Source organism: Budorcas taxicolor, chromosome 10, assembly GCF_023091745.1.
Source record: "Budorcas taxicolor isolate Tak-1 chromosome 10, Takin1.1, whole genome shotgun sequence".
NCBI lineage: Eukaryota > Metazoa > Chordata > Mammalia > Artiodactyla > Bovidae > Budorcas > Budorcas taxicolor.
This window is the reverse complement of record NC_068919.1, coordinates 59,174,780-59,193,593: the sequence shown is the minus strand read 5'-3', so window position 1 is coordinate 59,193,593 and position 18,814 is coordinate 59,174,780. Positions and strand designations below refer to the sequence as shown.

General features: G+C 35.2%; 2 protein-coding genes across 2 annotated transcripts in view; one reads left to right on the top strand and one right to left on the bottom strand.

Moving 5' to 3' along the window:
• Positions 1 to 18,814, bottom strand: part of FAM227B (family with sequence similarity 227 member B) — a 206,195-nt gene that overhangs the window by 60,632 nt on the left and 126,749 nt on the right. The window lies entirely within an intron of this gene.
• Positions 13,969 to 18,814, top strand: part of FGF7 (fibroblast growth factor 7) — a 60,126-nt gene continuing 55,280 nt past the window's right edge. Inside the window, exon 1 of the mRNA XM_052646208.1 lies at positions 13,969 to 14,254. Within this exon, the coding sequence (XP_052502168.1) occupies positions 13,969 to 14,254 (286 nt within the window). The remainder of the gene's footprint in view (positions 14,255 to 18,814) is intronic.

The following is an 18,814-nucleotide window of genomic DNA, read 5'->3' as shown; positions in this document are numbered from 1 at the left end:
AAAGAGCAAAGCGTCTAAGAAGACCTATGGAGGCAAACGATCCTATAGTCTGAAAACTATGATATGCTGATGAAAGAAATCAAAGATGACACAAACAGATGGAAAGATATACCATGTTGTTGTATTGGCAGAATCGATATTGTCAAAATGACTGTATTATCTGAGGCAATGTATGGATTCAACACAATCCCTATCACATTACCAATGGCATTTTTCACAGAACTAGAACAAATAAATCTTATAATTTGTATGGAAACACAAAAGACCCAGAATAATCAAAGCAATCTTGAGGAAGGAAAACAGAATTGGAAGAATCTGGCTCCCTGCCTTCAGACTATACTACAAAGCTACAGTCATCAAAAGAGTATGGTACTAGTACAAAAATAGAAATATAGAAGTATGAACCAGGATGGAAAGCGCAGAAGTAAACCCATACACTTATGGTCAATTTAGGCAAAACAAAGAAAGCAAGAATATAACACAAATGAGAAAAGACAGTATCTTCAACAAGTGGTGCTGGGAAAACTAGACAAATATATGTAAAAGAAAAAAAATTAGAACATTCTGTAATGCCATATACAAAAATAAACTCTAAATGGAGTAAAGACTTAAATGTAAGACTGAATACTATAAAACTCCTAAAGGAAAACCTAGGCAGGACATAAATTGTGGCAATATCTTTTCGGATTGTCTCTTAGAGAAATGGAAGTAGGGGAAACAATGAAAACAACCACCACTAAATTAGACCTAATTAAACTTAAAAGCTTTTACACAGGAACAAAACCATAAATAAAATGAAAACACAACCTACAGAATGGGAGAATTCATTTGTAAACAATGCATCTGACAAGGGATTAATCTCCAAAACAACAAACAAACCAATTGAAAAATGGGCAGAAGCCTGCAATAGACATTTTTCCAAAGAAGGCATGCGAAATATGCCCAATATGCCCAAAAGGTCATGAAAATATGCTCAATATTGCTAATTATTATTTATATCAGAAGAAAATGAAGTATCACCTTACACCAGTCAGAATGATCATCATCAAAAGTATATAAATAATAAATGCTGGAGAGGGTATAGAGAAAAGGAAACTGTCCCAGAATGTAAATTAGTGCAGCCACTATGGAAAACAGTAAGGAGGTTCCTTAAAAAATATAGCTACCATATGATCTTGCAAATTCACTCCTGTGTATGTGTCCAGGAAAAACTGTAATTCAAAAAGATACATGCACCTCAGTGTTCATTGCAGCACTATTTACAATAGTCAAGACATGGAAGCAACCTAAATATTCATTGATAAGTGAATAAATAAACATGTTGTATATATATGCAATGGAATATTCAGTTCAGTTGCTCAGTTGTGTCCAACTCTTTGCAACCCCATGGACTGCAGCACGCCAGGCTTCCTTGTCCATCACCAACTCCCAGAGCCTACTCAAACTCATGTCCATTGCATTGGTGATGCCATCCAATCATCTTGTCCTCTGTCATCTCCTTCTCCTCCTGCTTTAAATCTTGCCCAGCATCAGGGACTTTTCCAATTAGTCGGTTCTTCGCATCAGGTAGCCAAAGTATTGGAGTTTCAGCTTCAGCATCAGTCCTTCCAAAGAATATTCAGTACTGATATCCTTTAGGATTGACTGGTTGGATCTCCTTGCAGTCCAAGGGACTCTCAAGAGTCTTCTCTAACACCACAGTTATTCAACCATTAAAAAGAATGAAATAATGCCATCTGCAGCAACATGAATGAACTTAAGAGATTATCATAAAAAGTGAAGTAAGTCAGAGAAAAGCAAATATCATATCATTTCCTTTAAAGATAAGACTTGTTACAGAACAGACTAGGTCAGATGATTTGGTGATATACTGCTGCTGCTACTCTTTAGTCACTAAGTGACTCTTTGTGACCTCACACTGTAGCCTGCTAGGCTCCTCTCGTCCATTTCCCAGGCAAGAATACTGGAGTGAGTTGTCATTTCCTTCTCCAGAGGATTTTCCTGACCCAGGATCAAACCTGTGTTTCACGCTTGGCAGGCAAATTCTTTACCACTGAACCACCTGGGAAGCCTGGTGATATATTGAGCCACACCTAATGGGAGTTCAATCAATTTAAGTCAATAAATTACTTATGACCTTACTAATAATACTAGCTATATTACCTATACACTACCTATTTTATGACATTGCTGTTTCTTACACATTACTAACACATTTAGTAATGTGTTAGTAATGTGTAAGTAATGTGTAAGTAATGTGTTACTAAATGTGTTACTGAGCCTTTGATAAAACGATGACTAGGTAACTTCAAGCAAGTAACCACTTATATAGTTCTATATAAGATCAATGACTATAATAGTGTAACTCTAGATGTGGGAAGAAAAACTAGAGGGAACCATTTTCTGGACCATAACAGACTAGTAAGACAGGCAGTCCAGAGACACTTGGTTACTGTTAATAGGACCTAGTTCAGTAATCGTACATTGAGTGGCCTCTAAAAAAAATCCTTGCCTGATCTACGAATGATCATTCCTAGCACCACGGGACAAAATGGTCATGAAATACCTCTCAAACTATAATTGAATTTAATACCATGAGGGGAGGGACCTGTCACTACAGATTTTTGTTTGCTACCTGGTTCTATAAGAAAAAAGTCACTAGCTGCTGCATTTGCTGACCTTCAACACATTCTGAAAGGAGTTCATGGGAGAGATCAGGAAGAGGCACTCTGTGCTCTTGGCAAAATTGGCAGACTAGGCCTTCACATAGTTAGATATTTCCAGGAGAAAATTTTAATGAGCCCAATTTCTTTCTTATTTCTCATATCTAGAAAAGCACTAAAATCATTAATGGACATCTGCTCCTGGTGACAACAGCAACTTGTGCCAAAATGTGTGCTTGATTGCACATACTCTAATTTTGTATATATAAAATTTTGTATATATAGAGTCCTCTCCTCCCAATCTCTTGGGAGCAGTTTCTCAGAGCTATCTGAGACTGTCTCCTAGGCTAGTCCTCCTTTGGCCCCAAATAAAACTTAGCTCACAACTCTCATGTGGTGCTTTTTCTCCCCCAGTCAACAAGAGCAACAGTAGTTCAAATCAAGGTATATCTGATTGCAAAGATAACATCTGAATGGTGAAAGCTCATCACAGGCTCGTTGTTCCATATTACCTTTAAACACCATATCCTCTCACACTGTATAGCTAGCAGCTTTTAGTAACTTCTCATTTAATATTTATTTGCTGTTTCTTAGTGGCTCCAATTTTTTGTCTTCTTTTTTCAGTACCTAGGCTTTGCTATCTTCTTGCTCCCGAAACACTTTGTGTTATTTAACTTATGAACTCTCAAAAATGAATTGTTAATGAGAAGAGTGAATCATTTTCCATGTTTGGTTTCCAAGATTTCTCATTTTGAAAGAATAAGTTTCCAAATATTAACTTGCTTTAAATGATTACCCATACAAACCCCACCTCCGTAAACTTTATCTTAAATGAAAAAGAAAAGCCTGCCAAGTTAGAGTACATGAATAGCTCTTTTAAAATTACTGAATAAAAGTTTAAATTACCAGAGGTTGCATCATTATGGGTTATTTGAGAATTGTTTGTCTTCTATAATATGAAGGTTATTCTCAGAGGAATACTGATTGGAATAGAAACCAGATGTGTTTTTCAAGACTAGACTGAAAAAAATGACAAACAAGTAGAAAATTAATATAAGAATGACTAAAGGAGGTTTCTAGAAACTTGAAGCATGGGTATAATAGAAAAAGTGTGTGTGTGTGAGAGAGAGAGAGGAGAGAGAGGGAAAGAGAGATGAGAATTTAAAAAAGTAGAGGAGAAAAATGCAGAGAAAGGGAAGGAGAATGAATAGAATATGATAAAAAAAAGTTTCAGAATTCAAAACAGAGCCAAAAAACTCCTAAATCTTAGTAAACATTTGTATCAACAAGGAAAGCACATAATTGAATTTTTACATATAAACCAAAAAGGGGGAAAAAGAGACAAGATGATCTTTCAGTCTAAAAGGAATAACTTAAGTACTAGAAAGATGAGGACTACTGCTGAAAGGAAAAAAAAGCCCCCTTTAAATTTAAAATATAACATGCTCTGAGTGTGTTAAAATGATGCAGAAATTTTATATTTTTCACCTCTTCCACCTTTTGTGAGGGATGAAAAGAACAATAATGTTTTTGATGTTTTGAATTTGCTTCTTGGTTTTATGTTCAATTATATTAGAAATATAATATATTAATAAATGTCAACATGCTAAGTGAAATAAACAGAACGGAAGGCATAAAGAAGTCAATCCAGGGAAGGGAGGAGTACACATATATAATTTCATTACAATTTTTGACTTAGTCTTTAACCACCCCTTTTTCTTATACTAAGAACTAGTGTTATTTTCTTTATTTATCCAAGTCAAAAATAATAAAGTGAGTTCTATCCTAATAAAACATTCTATCTTGGAATAATTTAAAATATAGTAAAACTGCATTCATTTGGAGTCCCTTAATTCAGAATTTGTTTCCATTCAAACTGAGTTTCCATTGAAGTTTATCGTTTTGCTTTGCAGATATTTCTAAGCTAGTACAAATTAGTAGGACAAATCAGTTGTCAGAGGAGATTTAAAAATATTTAAGAGAGAAAGCAACTTTCAAACATCTTTCAGAACTTTCACATTCACATTTGTAGATAATAATCTACTTCCCTATTTTGCTTATTTATTCAATTAAGCCAGGTGACTATGATTTATTACACATATAGTTCTTGGCATTAATAAACAGTATTTCTTTTAAAATATACTCCAGTTTTTGATTTTTACTCATTCAGCAATGCTCTAAACTCATGAAACAATGCTTCCAATTTCCAAGCTTCTTTAGGCTAGGAAATCAAAGCTATAATTATAAGCAGCCAAAAATTCATTAGAAAAAAATCAGTCTTTTGTTGTTCTTATGGCTACTATCAAATGACTGATATGACTGCCTTTTTTTAACTTCACTATTTTTTCTTGACATTAGAGATACACAAGTTTAGTTTTTGATATTCCTTGTTATATAATTCACTGGAGCTTTATATGCTGGTATGAACTACTCTACTACAACATCCCTCTAGACTATAAGGGTAATTCTTAGGTAAAATACCCAGAGAGAATGCTAACATTGTCATTAGAAACTTCTTTCTCAGTGTCACCTGAATTGACTCAACTGCACATTAAACTATATTTGGACAACTTTGCAACCCATTTATGGCTGAAACAAAAAATAAACTGCTCTAGGCTTTTGTAATAAGGTCCCACAACACAGCTTGCCTTCTGAGAATTTCATGTGTTATAATACTGGGAACTGCGATATTCTGGTTGTAGATATTCTAGAAATATTGTTTCTAATATTTTTATATTAGATTTTAATATAATATTTATTATCTTTCTAATAAAATTTCTAATATCTAGAAAATTAGAGTCTATAGGGTCTCAAAGAGTCAGACACAACTGAGCAACTAACACACACACACACATACACACATACAAGACTGCTGTACGAAGTTTTCGTTTTTGCACCTGGGTACTTCAGAAAGAGATTTTATTTCTAATTCCACCCTTTTGTGGTAATTGATTTGCAAGATGCTTACTGGTTCTTATTTTAAAGGAATGAGAGGTGCAGATCCCTTGGATCCAGAATGAGTAGGGTTTGGGTTTATAGCATTCCTCTCACCTGACTTTCCAACTGCCTGATTTCCCCCTCCAGTGTCAGTTCTCTTCCGGTCTATCTGAGTTCTGCAAATGACACTGCTATTTATCCTGTTACACATGTCAGACATCTGGAATTTAACCTTGACTCTTCCTTGTTTCTCACACTGAATTATCACCTAGCTTTGTCTCCAAAATCTATCTCCTCACTTCTTTCCTTCTCTCTGCTCTGATCCCAGTCTAAGGCATCATCAGTTCCAAACTGAATTACAGCTACAGCTTCCTAACTGGTCTCCTTACTTCAACTTTTGCCATCCTCCAAATCACTTTCACAAAGTTTTCAGGATGATCACGTTACTCACTGATTATTATACATTATACTTAGAATTAAGCCCAAAGTCCCCAACATTGATATCAAGATCCTACACAGACAAGAGGGAGGGGACCTGTGTATACCTATGGCTGATTTGTGTTGATGTATGGCAGAAACCAACACAAATCTGTAAAGCAATTATCCTCAAAAATAAAGTTAAAACAAAAAAGACCCTACACACATTGATCTCATATCACCTAACTTTTCCCTTGTTCACTCAACTCCAGTTACACTGTCCTTTGGTTTCTAGAACATACCAAGCTCATTTTTACTTCAGAGCTTTTGCTTTTCCCTGTTACCTTTGCCTGGAGTGCATTACCTTCGTTTCTGGTTTCTTCTTATCCTTCAGATCTCAGTTTAATCATCACCTCCTCAGAAAGGTCTTTTGTGACCAGATTTAAACCACAATGACATCCATGAAACATTAAAAAACGATAGTTTTAGCACTCATTTTGCTATGTAGACAATGAACATGGAACCAAAGAAAGACGATTGAAAGTAAAGAATGTAGTAACCCTAGTCACCCAGAGTCTTTGTTGTTGTCCATAATGTTTCCCTAGGGTTGAAGCAAAATTCTCTCCATAGCCATTAAAACAATTTCCAACTGTTAGAGTGGCACTTGTTATCAAAAAAGGCACTATTGTATAACACTGAATCAAGGAGATAGATTCTTTGCTAAAGTTACATGTTAATTTAAGAAGAGTCTAGGCAATCAAGAGTAAATTGTACAATTTAACTTCATTATACAGATATTTTTGAATTGGGAAAAAAAGAAGTAGTAACTCTGGAGATCTTGCTCCAGGTCTCAAGTTGTTTAGTAAGTTAAAAATATAATTTGAAGAACTTGATTTCTAGATTAGCATATTAGAGAACTTTTTACAAATCTAAAATTAAACAACAATTTTATATAGACTCAAGAGACACAAAGACTCTAGATACACTTGTAAACTGAGATATTTATATAGTTGAGTCACAGGCACACAATTTTGAGCATATGACTCAGACTGTGCATCTTATATACAGTTAGCTTTAAAATGTTAGGGTATAAGTGTAAGCACAAAGTTTACATGACTGAAGATTTGTAGGAACCCCTACACTTGCTCAATTATTTTCGACATTTTTCTTTGGAGTTTAACTAGCGCCTTTGCCCAGGTCTATAAGGGTTATAAGTAGAACAGCCTGTACTCCAGCTTCTCGTTACACTTAGAATAACCTCTAACTCTTATTACCATGACCTTCAAAGCTCTTTACGATCTGGCTCCTGCCTACTTTTTCAGTTTCACTAATCTCTCACAACTTTTGTCACTGCTCATGTACTTCATTCAACATATTGGCCTTCTTTCAGTTCTTGGAACACACCAACATCAGTCTTGTTCCAGGCAGTGCAAACTTTATCTCCTCAGATGGGTCTTTCTAACTTAAAATAGGTCCCCCTATTTATTTACCCCTCTATCTCCTATCTCCTTGGACACCTTGTTTCTATCCTACCCACACCCACGCTGCCTCTGTCATATACACAGGCCAAAGAGCTGTGTTTATGTTCTCTCACCAGAAAGCATTCTCTGTAAGTGCAAAGACCACTTCTAGAATACTCACTGTACCTCCGAAAGGCTGGGAAAACATCTGGCACCAAATAACTATTTGATAAATAGTTAAGTGAATGAACTAAGGAAGTGAGTAATACTGGTTGAATGGCATGATCCATAGTTGAGGCTGAATTGATGAAATGGGACTGACAGAATAAAAGATGAAAATAAATCCATAATTTGGTGATAGTGATGAGAATGTAGCAGAAATACATCTTGGATCACAATTTCAAATATGCAAGGGGTAACATATAACCTTATAAATGATCCTGGCTTCAACTTTGAGAATTTCACCCCCCTTACCTCTCACCACTGGTTAGTAGAAACTTATGCCAACTATTCTTGGGTTCCTTCCTCTGTTTCAAGATGAGACAGAATTCAGGCCCAAGACCAGGGACTTAGTTGTTGTGGCCTTTGTCTACTCTAGTTACTTGCAGGTGTCTACTGACTGCTCACGAAGTTTCTTCAGGTCTGGGTTCTCTGCTTTTCCAGATGTCTTTTAAAACATGAGAAATATTTATGAGGGTGCTTATGACACACAGGCAGTCTTTACTCTCTGGAGCTTTGTTGCTTCTGCTGTGTGCTGTGGTAGTACCAGAAATGCAGCCTGTGGCTCCCCAAGTACATTTTCCTCTGTGCTGCCTCATCTATGGACCACCTTCTCTGGCATTCTTTTCAAAGACACTTCGATGTTCCACTTCTTTTCAGGGCGTTTAGCACAACCCTATGGAGCAGACTTGGGCTTTACCCAAGTTGTGAGGTATATATGCCTTTTTCTTCTCCTCCATCTTTCCTTTTCAATCACAAAGTTTGGGTATATTTTTGAAAATATGAATAACAGAAAAAATAGGATAAAGGAACACAATTTTGTATTTCTTAAACTTATTCTCCTGGCAGAAATTAAATTAGTTTGGGTCAGAAAAGAGGCATAGAGTACAATTATGATCATGTCACTCTTCTGATTAGCATACCATAATGGCCTCCTGTTGCTCTTAGGATAAAGACCAAACTCGGACTTGGCCCACCAGGACCCTGCTTGCCTCTCCAGCTCTTTTACATACCAAAGTCCTTCTCATTCTCTCTCCTAGAGCCCACTGGTGTTTCCTGGTTGAAAGAACTTCCTCTCATCCGTTAAACTGCAGCTCTGCTGGCATTATCACAGGAAAGTTTCCTATTGCCACTTATGGCAGACACTCATAGCACTGTGTACTTTATAGTACTTGTCCATGACAGACACTTTCTTTCATAAAATGAGAAATGCAAGAAAAAACAATAAAATGCTTTTTTCATCTGTCAGATTACCAAAACCCCCAATGTTTGACAATACACTATACTGAACAGGCACTATATATACTGTGAGTGAGACTATAAAACTAGTTCAACTTCTGTGGAGAGTAAACTGGCAATATCCATTCAAATGATATGTTTATAATTTTATTCATTGTGTCATTTTTTTGGTAATAGGAAAAGACTGGAAATAAATTAATTGTTCAACAACAGGAAGCTAGTCAAATACACTGTGATATATTCATTCAATGGGGTACTGTGCAGTTGTAAAAAACAATGAGGTATTTTCTAAATACTGAGATGGGAAGATTTTCTTTTTTTTTATTAAGTAAAAAATGCAACATGCAGAACATTGTGTATGATATGCTACCTTCTCCATAAAAAGAGAACAAGTAACAATGTATACACACATATGTATTCAGTTTGCCTATATATGCATACAAAATTCTGGAAAGATACACCAGAAACTAAATATAGGTAATAACAATGATTACCTATAGGGAAAGGATGGGAACTCGGAGGATGTGGAACAGGATAGAATATAAAAATGTAAAAGAATGAATATATTTAATGATGTTCCCTCCTATTAATTATATTATACATACTTATGAATGTGACATAGTTTTAAAATTAATGACTAGAATGCAAAATTCATTAAACAAAAATATTTTCTATCATTTACCTCTTTTTGAAATAAGGACATAATGGAAGTTGCCTAAGCAAAACTAGAAGGTTAATCATTACTTTAACAACTACCTATGTTTTTATGATATTTACTGAAATAGATTATTTGTATTCTTTTCATATAGTCTATCACCAAATCAAAGTAGGCAAGTATTAGCACTGTTTCTTTTTTGAAGAATCCCAGGTACTAATCTCTACTTACTAAGAACAGTTTTTAAAAAAGTGAACTTTTAGAAATAGATGCAAGAATTCTTTGTTTTACAAATTTAATCCTTTGCTTTACAACTTTAAAGCTCAAGAGATAGAGATGTTTCCAATTAAAAATGAAGTTAACTCAAATTGGAAAAAACAAAAAAGCATTTCTGCAAAGTATTTTATGTGCTTAGCCTGTCATTATGTGTACATTAAAACAAGAACAATAAATACTTGTTAATGTTATTACTAGTATGAAATTTAAAAATACCAGAAGGTTTACCCCATCTAGAGATACCTAAGTTAGTTTTGTTTCTGGATAATTCCTTTCGAAATATAATAAGAGATAAGTGAGGCTCTTCATTATGGCTGTGGTGGTTGTAGGCCCATAGCATGCATGCAAGCATTATGTAAACTGATAATCAAAGGATACCTATCCCCTTGTTAAGATTTAATCCATTCACTAATATTACTGCTCTCATATTTTCAAATCACAATGTACAATGGCATCTAATGAACTCAAGATTGCTGGGAAAAATATCACAACCTCAGATATGCAGATGATACCATTCTTATGGCAGAAAGTGAAGAGGAACTAAAGAGGATGAAAGAGGAGAGTGAAAAAGCTGGTTTAAAACTCAACATTCAAAAAACGAAGATCATGGCATCTAGTCCTATCCCTTCATGGCAAAAAGATGGGGAAAAAGTAGAAGTAGTAACAGATATTCTTTTCTTGGGCTCCAAAATCATTGCGGATGGTGACTGTAGCCATGAAATTAAAGGACGCTTACTCCTTGGAAGGAAAGCTATGGCAAACCTAGACAGTGTATTAAAAAGTAGAGACATCACTTTCCAACAAAGGTCTGTATAGTCAAAGTTTTTATGATTTTTCCAGTATGTACAGATGAGAGATTTGGACAAAAAGAAAGCTGAAAGTCAAATAATTGATGCTTTTGAACTGTGGTGCTGGAAAAGATTCTTGAGAGTCCCTTGGACTGCAAGGAGATCCAACCAGTCCATCCTAAAGGAAATCAACCTTGAATATTCATTGGAAGGACTGATGCTGAAGCTGAAACCCCAATACTTGGGTCACCTGATAGGAAGAGCTGACTCACTGTAAAAGACCATGATGCTGGGAAATTGAAGGCAGGAGGAGAAGAGGGCAACAGAGAATGAGATGGTTGGATGGCATCACTGACTCAATGGACATGAGTTTGAACAAACTCAGATAGTGAAGGACAGGGAAGCCTGGCGTGCTACAGTCCATGGGCCACAAAGAGTCAGACGTGACAGTGACTCAACAACAATAATAAACTTAGAGTAAACAGATTACAATTTCATATTTACTTTGTTTCTAATTTTAATTTTATAATTAACCTTATACAACAAGTGAGGCACTAAGTACTCTTCATCATTTTTGAATTTAATTCTTGAGCACTTAATTAGCAAATTTTGACTTCTGATTCCATGATTTCTTAGTATAAAATCTGTAGGGTCAATGTGGAACAGATGAATTTAGTAGCTCTTGAATATCTACATGTAAATTAGCTGTTAATAATTTTCATTTCTTTAGAAGGAATATCTGAGTCCTAGGAGTTCTAACCCTGTTCATTATTGTTGCCTACAAAACTAATGGAGATATGATTTATAACATAGTAGCACCATATTTTCTTTTTTGTCTCTTCCTCCTTTTAGAGAAATACATGATGGAGTATTTTGTAGTCATCTAGCTTTCAACAGAGGCAATTATAGAAGGGTCATCCCCTTCTGCCCTAATAAACTTAGAAAAGTCATATTTGGTGAATAAAGAGTAATTGAGTAAATTTAAACTATGCTGTGCTCTTGATTCTGTTCCCCCAAAGTATAGACACAAAGGGAAATTATAATTTATGATACAATTGAATGTATTAAATACTTGATTTTCTTTTCCTATTTGGTTTACGTGCACCACCTGGTGGTAAAGTAGTGCATTTCAAGTGGAGTGTGTGTGTGTGTGTGTGTGTGTGTGTGTGTGTGCGCGCGCGCGCGCGTGCACACGCTGAGAGTATTAACATGGGAAATAGAATGTTAATATGTAAATATTGCTTTAGATTAACAATGCAATTATTTTGCAACAAATACCTAATGAAACTCTAATATACTAACAAATACATGCTAGAACAGGAAACTAATATATACATGTTAAAAAGGGGGAGAATAACTCATGGTGGAAAGTAAAATAGCATTCTGTTTTTTACATGAGCTATACCTCTTAAAATTCCATCTTTAAATGAACATATATTTATTGCATCAATGTTCTTACTGAGGACAAGAGTCAACCATTGATAACCAATATAAAACCATATAAATTTTTCTGTATTTTTAATTTTTAAGAATAATAATTTTAAAAGTATGCATCCTCTTCCTGATCTTAGTAGGGTAAGTAACAGATTACAGAATTTTAAAACTACAAGGCACCATAGAATCATCTAGACTAATTTTACAAGTATAGTAGCTGAGATTCAGAAACATCAGGTGACTTGTCCAAGGTCATACTGGTAATTAGTGGCTCAACTCAAGTAAGAATACTGTTATTCTTACTTTCAGTCTAGCAACATAAGACATAAAGTTATAAGCAATGCTGAAATATCTCTATATGAAGAGACATCCCCTTAACTCAGCTATATACTTCTTGAAGACACTAAGGTGTGACTTAATACATATTAGGAGTTTTATTCTAACATTCTGAACACAAAGGAATAATAGTAGCAATGTATGCTTCATAAATCTATGTAAAAGATTTCCTGTTAGAAGATCCCTTTACATATATGGTCAAAGCAATATTTTTCAACTTATTTCAACTGCTATGAGACAACCTAAAAAATTCTGTTTCCCCTTCTAACTGCTTCAGAGTCAGAGATTTGTTTCTACAAAGTAGGTACCCATTTGTAGATCTGAGCATAAACCATGTTCACAGCTCCCTCTCATGACCACTGAATGAATACTATACAAGCCTCTTTTATTCTCACTGTTGTATTCAACAGCTTACTGGTTAAGTTTTAATTGCTTCCAATGAGGTCAGCAAAGGTATTTATCGAAAAGCTCTTGAATAAAAGGCTGCACACACACACACACAAGCTCACACGCGCTCACACACACAGAGAAAATCCTCTTGCCTGCTGTTGATTTATGGAAACAATTATGATTCCGCTGGAGAATTTCTCAGCTGAGAAATAGTTTGTAGCTACAGTAGAGAGGCTCAAGTTGCACAGGGCAGACAACAGACATGGAATTCTTGTGTATCCAGCTGTTATCAACAGAACAAGTAAGTGACTGTTACTTGTCTTTAAAAATAATGCTAAATGTTTGTTAGTAGTTTATCTATTTCTCTGGTTTTAGTACTGAGGGGAAAAGTAAAGTTACTAGACTTTTGAGCCGTGTGATTATCTACAGTAATTACGTTATAGAGCTTGCATAAAGATAAGGTTGAAATTCTCCAGAGCAATTCTGATGTTTAACTTGAGAACTGTGGGCAGTTCAGAAGAAAATAACTGTCAAACCACAACCGTAAAAGAATGAAGACATCTAGGAAAAAGCATTTATATTTTGTTAATAGGAACTTTAGAACTGAATTTAAATCAACAGCTCTAAATTGCTGGATGTTTCTTATCAAATAAGGACTGGAATGAATGGTACAATCATGTTCAGATTAATCTCTACTAATATAGAATTTTTATAAGTCTACAAATAGAGTGGTAAGGACCCTGACATCCTCTGTGAGAACTGTTTTAAATGTACCTTCACAGTAAGAATTACACAGTATGTTGTAATAGTATTTGCCCACTGAAATTTATACAATCACTTTTCATCTTCCTCTCTCTCCTCCCTCTCCATTCTTAATCTCTCATTGCAAACAGAAGTCAAGTAGCAAACAGCATCTCAGCAACTGAGCTGATTACAACCTGCTTTTATAAGGATATACCAACAGAGAGTTATTTAAGGAGGACTCCTATACTGCTATCAGGAACTAAAAGGATAAGGCTAACAATTTGGAGAGTGCAACTGCTCTTCCTTAAACAGTTCACAGATAGGAAGAGGTCAATGACCTAGGAGCAACAATCAACTCAAGATTTAATTTTCATTATGTTATTCATGAACACCCGGAGCACTATACTATAATGCGCAAATGGATACTGACATGGATCCTGCCAAGTTTGCTCTACAGATCATGCTTCCACATTATCTGTCTAGTGGGCACTATATCTTTAGCTTGCAATGACATGACTCCAGAGCAAATGGCTACAAATGTGAACTGTTCCAGCCCCGAGCGACATACAAGAAGTTATGATTACATGGAAGGAGGAGATATAAGAGTGAGAAGACTCTTCTGTCGAACACAGTGGTATCTGAGGATTGATAAACGAGGCAAAGTCAAAGGGACTCAAGAGATGAAGAATAATTACAGTAAGTAATATTTTCTTATTTACAGAAAAGCTTATGAGCCTTAACAATCTGTGAAAAGATCAATTTTCAAGTGACATGCTTTCTCAATTTCCCTTTTTTTTGGAAAACAATTAAATGTAATTTTCTATTGGGTTTTAATTGGGATAAACTATGTTCCTAAAAATATCTCCTGGAGTAGGGCAAATATAATAATATTACAGTTGGAGCTGATAAACCAAGGCAATTTGAAAATATATTCTCCATGTCCTAAGCTCAACTACTCATATGTTAAGCAAAAAATAAATATTATTACTTATACTGAAATGTGATTTATTGTCTTCTAGCAAAGCTCACTAGGAACTCTACTAAAATACTCAGTGAATGCTCACCAAAAATGCATTATCATTAGTTTGAGGAAATAAAGATTTTTTTCAAAAAATAATTTGATTTCTCTTGAAGAAATATTCCCATGGTGTCAAATACTGAATTGTGCTAAATTACTTGTGCAATTGTATATAACTATAAAACAGATAGCAATCTGTGGTCTCCTCATCTGTTCATGTCATAGGAACTTGTATTTGATTGCTTAATTATTTACCTAGGCACAAAAACAGGCTCCTCCTAACATTTTTTTAATCTTCATATTCTATGCCATAAAAGTTCTATGTTACCTTAAGGGAAATATAAATGTGAAGGAGGAAATAAAAGTGAGTTGGAAGAGACATTAATTTCATGATTCAAATGTAGATAATTATATTTTCTTCAAAATCAGTTATTCTTTTTATGTTGATGTATCAGGTTCGGATTGATCACTTAGCAGTTATGATTAATAACCAATTTCAAAAGTATTAAATTTTATGGAGTAAAATATATACCTCAACATGTACACTAAGAATTTAAAATCCCTGAGTGAAAAGAAATTTTGTTTGCATTACTAGCACTTGAACAATGTTATAACATATCATTTTATAATGTTACATATGTTAAATTTAATTGAAAAAGAATGCATGGGGGTGATACTGTAAACATTTGCTTAGCATAATGCCAGGCTTACAAGTGAACATTTAAAACTTTGCTCCTTATTTAATAAATGTCTTTTAGGCTTCTAAACTATTAATAATAAACCAATATGGGAATATGGAGAATTATGTTTCCAATATGAAAATGAGAGAAACTGCTTTTTAAACTATAATTGATATAGAATGTTAAGGCCATTTTAATGGATTGCTAACAGTATGGTTATTATTACCTCTGTTAATAATGTTATCATGTTAGTTCTAGAATATTGTCCTGATTATACTGAAGTTTAGCTAAGGAAATAACTATTTGGAGGAAAGTTTTGTGGATAGCTATTTCTTTGTGAGCAAAAGAATCTGGCTCATATCAATAAATGACCCCATGGACTGTGGCCTGCCAGGCTCCTCTATCCATGAAATTCTCCAGGAAAGATACTGGAATGGGTAGCCATTCCCTTCTCCAGGGCATCTTCCCAACCCAGAGATCGAACCCAGGTCTCCTGCACTGCAGGAGGATTCTTTACCATCTGAGCCATGAGGGAAGCCCATTTAAAAGTTACTGAGATTTATAATGGATAACAGAACTTGGTGGAGAAAACAGAGCCCAGGTGGAAGTTATGACAGACAGATCCAGTTCCTGCCTGTGACTGACTCTGGTACAACTCCTTACTTTTCCAATTCTCATTTTTCAATCTGTAAGATGTGGGATATGTACAGATGATCCAATATACATTTTAGTTCTTACAGTCTATTTTATTCTAAACTTTAGAATATATAACATAAATGTGAACAATCTAAATTGTCATATAATTACCATACCTATTGAATGAGATGAAAGTGAATATCATCTTAATGATAAGTTGAGCTGTCAGAACTAATTTCAAATTGTAGTAGTAAAGTTGCTGAGCCTAAACACTGCAGAATTATTCCATATGCTAATTCCTTTTGACTGCTTTTACCAAGTAATGAAAAAGTGAAAAATTAGATGCAGAATTCAGTGAAAGTGAACAGTATTCATAATTATTTGGGATCAATTAGAATATCTAAAATTGGAATACCTACAATAAGAATGCATTCAGATATATGTGTCTTATTTTGTATGAAAATTTCTTGAAACTATGAAACTCAGGTATTTTAAAACATACACAAAGTGCCAAAGTTTCCCATAGTTTGAAACACAGTTTAGCACTGACCTTGAGTAACCATAAAGCCAGTATGGGACATAATTTCACTTCTAACACTAATTCTAAGGTAAAAAATAAAGAAACAAAGAAAGTGAGGAACTAAAGAAGAAAGAAGGAAAGAAAGAAAGTCACAATACCAATGTAGTAAAAGAAATAATATGTATTATGTAAATAATCTTATTTCTATAAGCTTTTTCATAGACTGTATATACTTTCTTGATAGTATATACTATATATAGTATATACTTCCAGGTAAATTCTCCTAGAAAGGGAAGCTTACATCTGGATCCTTTCAGTAGGCTCCAAATTGTTGTCAAGTTTTGCTGCTATCTTACTGAAGAATAAGCCTGTCAGACTTCTTCATGAATAGAGGCTAACTCACTGTTGTCTACAGAAAATCCTAAGGTACTCCACTGAAAAATATACAGAGAATAACATAGAAGAGAATTCTGATACTCATTTTCTTATTATATAATAACATAGAATAGAATTCTAATATTTATTTCCTTACTAATTTTAAAATTGAGTGCCTCATACAAAAAATGCAAATTGCCGTAGGTGAAGTTGAAGCCACTGCATCCAGGTACAAAGAAATTGCTCAGAAGAATTTGTTTAAAAGTCAAAGAAAACAAAAAACTGAAATTACAAAACTTATTGTTTATATCTCTCAATCCTTAACTGAATTAATGAATAAAAGCTGTTTCCTTCCTATTTCATTAAAATGAGAAAGTAAAAGGTAATTGGATTATCTACTAGGTTGAAATACCAAGTACAGAAAGTGGAAAAGATCAAAATTAAACTTTGAATTTCACGTGTTCTGATGCCCTAACTTCGTTCACACATTGTTGAACGTTCTTCCGAGGCCTTTTAAGATGGGATACATTTAAATGTCTCCGGTGATAAAATTTGGCATGAAAAGTTGGACATCGTCTACATGAACAGCGGTTCTCTGGGTTACCATAGGAAAGTCCCTAGTCCATTTTCATGGCTTTGCTTTGAATGAAGGGGAAAATGACCTAAAGATAATAACGGATCTTGAGTGACTGCTTGTTTCACCAGCAGAAGCACCGCTCCCTCATAGGAATGTGGTTTATAAGATGTTGCTAAGATAATGGATTGGAGTAGGTAGGTAAGGTGAAAAATCTGGGAGTATAATTCTGCTTCCAGAAGTGTTAGGCTGGGGCAGGTGAATGGAGGGTTGGAGGAAGAGAAGGGGAGTGATAGGGAGTGGATAAGACGACTCATGTCTCACATTTTTGTTGTTGTTTAGTCGCTCAGTCGTGTCCAACTCTTTTGCGACCCCATGGAGTGTAGCCTGCCAGGCTCCACTGTCCATGGACTTTGCCAGGCCAGAACACTGGAGTGGGTTGCCATTACCTTCTTCAGGGGATCTTCCTGACCCAGGGATAGAATCTGTGTCTCCTGCACTGGCCAGCCTATTCTTTACCACTGAGCCACCTGGGAAGCCCCTCACATCTTTAGGGAATTGAGAAAATAATTTAAGCTACCCTGGATTGTAAGAGTCTCACTTCAGGCTTAATTACAGTGCTATCTTGTGAAATATTTTATATCTAAATAAGATTGAGTAAATGGCAGAAAAAATGCACCAAGGATACCAACAGAAACAAGACTTCTATTAGTAACTGTATAAGCAAGACTCGGCTATGTAAAAATAGGAATTTATAAGAGGCCAGGAGCTGCTGAATTGCATTTCTGACTCTGGAAGAGAGAGAAGTTATCACTGGAGAACTGGTCCTGAGATAGCACACTACTCTTCCCCAGGAGGCAAGAAAGCCTCTCCTCTCAACTTGTTCTCTGGTGGCACCATATTTAGCTTTTTAGTAGGCTTCTAAGAGGTGAAACTAGAACCTAAACTGAATTAATAATAATAGTAGTAAAAGTACAAAATGCCCCTCCAAAATGAAATAAGAATCCACATTCCTTGCAGAAGTAGAGCATTAATAATATCACAAAGGGACTGGCAACGGCTGGTCAGTCCTTCCACTGATGTAGTCAGAGCTTTCCACTCGGGGACAAGGCCAGAGGGTGAATTTAGATAATTGGCCCAGGCAGCCCATCAGCAGACAGAGGCAATCACTCCACACCTGACACAAATAACTGCTGTTTAAGCTGGGAGTTGAGGTGCCAAGTGAGAGACAGCAGCAGTGCACTTGGGCAAATGACAACTGCCCTGAAAGACAGATGTGAACTCAATCCCTTGGAATGATTTTCTTGCTTTTGACATTCAATTACTAAAAAAGTTTTTCTCTTCCCGTTTCTTTAGAGAAGGAATTCTTAATAGCCATAAGCCATTGATTCAAGAAAAAGTATGCCTCACTTGTTGCAATTAAGCATTGAAAGTTCCATAGTAAGAAAAGGGT